At 40.7% G+C, this 4,392-nt stretch overlaps 1 protein-coding gene across 1 annotated transcript; it reads right to left on the bottom strand.

Moving 5' to 3' along the window:
* Window positions 1-957: 957 nt before the first annotated feature.
* Window positions 958-3,010, bottom strand: LOC104625057 (chromosome unknown open reading frame, human C4orf19). The gene is made up of 2 exons (XM_010292588.1): window positions 2,979-3,010; window positions 958-1,885 (listed from the first exon to the last, which is right to left on the bottom strand). The coding sequence occupies exons 1-2, from the start codon at window positions 3,008-3,010 to the stop codon at window positions 958-960; spliced, it is 960 nt and encodes a 319-aa protein (XP_010290890.1).
* Window positions 3,011-4,392: the final 1,382 nt, after the last annotated feature.

Genomic DNA, 4,392 nt, shown 5'->3' with positions numbered 1-4,392 from the left:
TGGGGAAGTTTGACACAACCTGTTTGCAAACTGTATTGTTAGGGCAAGTGATGTGTGCCTGGAAAACTTCGCGGAGTTGAGAGGTCTCAGACTGTAGTTTCACAACAGTTTTAATCTATCTTAAACTGGTAGGACTGAGTTTTGATCTTAAACTGGTAGGACTGAGTTTTGATCTTAAACTGGTAGGACTGAGTTTTGATCCCTCTCTGGCACCTCTGATAGTGTGTGTGCAATTCTTACACGAGCTACTTCAGCTCCTTAGACCAAGAGAAAGCTACCCACTCTCTCGCATTTGCCTAGGCTTCTGCTGTTTTAATGAACTGAAGCAGGCCTCTTGGGGTATCAAAGTCCAAGGGAGTGTAAGGGAAGAGGTGAGGTTATCGTCCTAATGCCAGCTGCACATGCACAGATTTAGGCTTAAGCTGGAATGGAACCGTTAACTGCAGTGAAGTGCAAGCCAAGCTACCTTCTCTATTTCATTCTTCTCTAGATTGTAGAATTTGGGTCACCTTTTTTTTTTGTGTTAACTGTATGAAAATCTGTGGTTTCTAACTCCATGGCTTCTATAGTTCTGTTTGAAATAATGGAAGTTTTCTGAACCTGGAAGATGCAGTGTGTGCTGACCCTCTTGAGGGTCAAAACCAAAGGAAATGTTTGCAAGAGTCCAGGTGAGGTGGGTATACAGCAGAATATCCTGTGTGGAAGAAATAATGTTTTGCCCTCCTGTTTGGCCCCATAGAGAAGAGTGTCAGCATTACCATTAGCCAAGGGAGCACTTTTGTACCTCAGGCAGTAGAAATTAAAAGGCTGTATAAAACAGCTGAAGGGACATAGGTTTAGTCCCAACTCTTTTATATATGCTGTTCATAACAGCTGTCCACATGTGCTGTACATGTGCTCATAGAGATCCAGAAATAAATCTGGATCTTACCCAGTGTATTAGAAAGAAACCTTGATCTAGTACTCATCATCATCTTCCAGGTCTTCCCCTGCAGTTGCAGCTTCCAGTGCAGCCAGAGCTGCTGCTACTTCTGGATCTTCCTCCTCAATTTCTCCATTGATGTCTTTGTGGTTGAGGTGTGTGGGTGCCTGTGCTACTTTGGTAATGCCCATGCTCAAACTTGCAGAGTCAGTTTTAAAAAGTTCAATACTGCTCTCCTTCATAGGTGAAGGTGGAGTTACACAGAGGTCCTTGTCCTGTATTGTTGAATGCCCAGGGTTTTGGTCTGAATGTGCACAGTTGACTGAAAAGCTATCTTTTTCAACATAGTTCCTGGTTTGATTGCCATTTTGTGGATAATCAATACCCAGAACTTGTATGGCATTGTTTTGTGTCTCCAGTATTGTACTTCCTTTGAGAAAGATGCTATCATCTGCAGACCAGGAGTTCCCATCTTGAATACTGTTTGGCTCATTGCAGGCTGCCTTCCTTTGACTGCCTACCTCTAGGTCAAGTTCTTGGCCAGACCTATTTAATTTTGTGTGAAAGTCTCTGTTGCTGGCTGAAGGAGACTCTCCTGACTGGCTGGAGGGTCCCAATTCACTGGCTTCTTTTCCTGGGTTTGTGCTGGGATTGAGCATGGGGTGCAGTGCAGTGCAGGAGTTGCCACCGTTGACTGCAACATCAAGATTTCCAACACCCTTTATAAGGCCGTCCTCTTGAAAATCATTGCCCCTGTGGTTCCCGAGAGTTTCTTTTGTGCTATTTCCCTGGGTTTTATTTTCTGTTCTCTTTAGGTCATCCTTCTGGAGTTCATTTTTGTGTTCTTGAATTTCACTGTTCTCTTTAAATTTGGATTTTTTGCTGCTTTGCTCATTGTATTTGTAGCTGTTTATTTCATGAATGCATCCAGGTGATTGTACTTCTTCTGGATCAAAAATATAGCTGGAGTAAGAAAAATTTGTAGAGGAAATGTTAATTATGCTGTTAGTAAATATAATTATAAAAAAGGATTAAGCTTAATTTTTAAGCTGGTGATCTTGAGGAACTGGTGTCACTAAGCTTTACCTGGGGTCCTGAGAATGAGCTAAACTGACTGGAAATGCTGAACTGTGCTGTAGGTTGCTGTCTCCTGGGACTGATCTTAACTAAACCCTGGAATGGTGAATTCACCATGAGAAGGATGTCAGAGAACCTTGTGCTGGTTGTTGCACGTTTCCAGCTTTATTTTTTATTTTCTCTGGGGGGTAGATTAGCCCCCATAGATTGTTAATTAATATGTCCTCATGCAGTTGCTAAAATATCTCCCTTTTTTTTTTCCCCCTGGTGTTCTTCCTTTTGAGTCTTATCTTTTTGTCCCTTTATTTGTCCCCTCCTTTTTTCCTTTCTTACTTTCTTATCTCACTCCTAACTTTTCCCTCACTTATTTCTTTCAGAAGCTCTCTCTTTTCTTTATCTCCCCTCTTTCTTTCATAGTATCAGTTTTCTTTCCCACTTCCTTACCTGTTCTAGAGATGTGGCCAAGGGAAGGAGTAACCATCAATTGGGGATGAAGTGTTGTCTTTCTAAAACCTAGTTAACCTAACCTAAAACCTCCTCTCCAGGGAGACTTCTAGTGTGGGGAATTGTTCCCACAACTAACTACATTTAAAAGTTATGATGGAGGCAATGTTCTGTGGTTCATTTTCATTGCTTAGGAGAGAGGGAGGATCTGACAAACTCTGTGCTCCTTGTTCTACTGAACTGAAGGAAGGTCATGCTACCTAAATAAGAAAAAGCTTTGCTAAGGATGAGTTTTCAATGCCACACCATTTTTCTGTGGGATAGGAATCTCAGAAATGGACCTCAATTACAGTAAATCACAAGGACATTCACAGGAAATCAGTATGCCTACAGTATCTTTAAAAGTCATGATAGTGCATAAACTTTGGGAAAACTTGTAAATAGGCTTAATTTAAGCAACAGGTGTAGGGGACCACAGACACATGTTTTAATGCATTTCTTTTATTCAGTGTAAGCGACTTTTGTTCTGTTATACCTTTGTATCATTTTGCAGCACCTGCACCCCATCTGGATTTTCTTTAATCTGAAAAGAGAGAGGGGGGGGGCAAGGGAGAGGGGAAGTGAGTGAAGCATTATGAAATTAATGTATGGGCACTTGCATTGAAAATTATGTTCATGGTTAGAAGGGGTTTATTAGCTACAGAGAAAGATGCTTACACAAGAATGGATGCAATGCAGCTCAAGTTCTTTCTAGGTTGCTATCTTACATTGACAACGGCCTTTAGTTGGGGAAAAACCTAGTGAAGAATTTAATGGGTCTTAAATAGATAGTGATGTTCTCCCTATTTTCCTAAGCAGTTTTAAGATTTGGAGACTCCTAAATCAGAGTAGTGTTTTTTTGGTTTTGTATTTGCATGTTTTTGGTTTTATTTATTTGGCAGCCATTGATGGACTTCTCTTCCATGAATTTGTCCAGTTGATTTCTGAATTCCAGTAAACTGTTAACAATCTACAGCATTCTTTACTCAGCAGTTTTACCACCCAGCCTTGCCTCTGAAGCAGCACCTGCTTTTGTTTGATTTGAACCTGGTCTTACCAGCAGTATTTGATACATTCTAGTTCTTGTATTAGAACAACCGGTGAGCATCATGTCCTATTGTCACTATAGTACAGGTCCTGTATGGCCCCTACAGTCTGAAGAATCCTCAAAATTTTAAATGTTACCCATGCTGACATTGTTTCATGTCTATAGATTGTCCTTGTGGTGGTTCTCTGCACCTTTTGCATTTCAACATCCTTCTTAGATGACGTGTGGGAACCACAAATGCAGAGTTTGGGGAACCACAGATTTATTCTTTCCTAATAACTCTTATCCCCACTCAGTTGGCTCTCTGACAGCTACTGAGCACTGAAGTGACTTTTTTTGTGGAACTATCTCTTAGTTAGACCCAGACATATTGCTGGGGTGGCACTTTATTATATGCAGTGTGTTGCACCTGCTTTTTACTATGGTAAATTCTTCAGAGTTCGACTAGAGCTAGCAGAGTGTTTGCATTTTGCTACATCTCTGTATATTGCAAACTTTGTGTATGTCTGCAGTGCCTGACCCACTGAGATGCTAAGAACTATCTGTTACATGATTCATATGCCAAAGTCTCTTATTATGGGAAGAAATAGTTTGCTAATTTGCACCCTTGAAAACTTTTATGTTCTGAACCTAAAGTGAAGACACAGATCTGAACATCCCAAAATGCTAGAAAAAACATTATTCGTTATGGGTTGGGGCTATCTTATTTCAAGTTAATCAAGTCAGGACAGGTTGTTGAGTTTTGTCCATTGTTATTCAGGTTCTTTCTTTCTCCCTTGATGTTCTACAACCTTGCACACTTTTGTCATTGCCTAAGGACAGCACTTCCCATAGAACAGAAATTGATGATGCAAGGTCAGGG

Source organism: Phaethon lepturus, unplaced genomic scaffold (genome assembly GCF_000687285.1).
Source record: "Phaethon lepturus isolate BGI_N335 unplaced genomic scaffold, ASM68728v1 scaffold8288, whole genome shotgun sequence".
NCBI classification, from domain to species: Eukaryota; Metazoa; Chordata; class Aves; order Phaethontiformes; family Phaethontidae; genus Phaethon; species Phaethon lepturus.
Note: the sequence above shows the minus strand (reverse complement) of the source record. Positions and strands in the feature narration are given on the sequence as shown.

Bases quoted from the DNA above. Each gene is read 5' to 3' on its own strand.
- LOC104625057 (XM_010292588.1), bottom strand. From the start codon at position 3,010: ATGGGGTGCAGGTGCTGCAAAATGATACAAAG. The intron at 1,886-2,978 runs GTATAACAGAAC...TTCTTACTCCAG, and splicing joins TGCTGCAAAATGATACAAAG to CTATATTTTTGATCCAGAAG.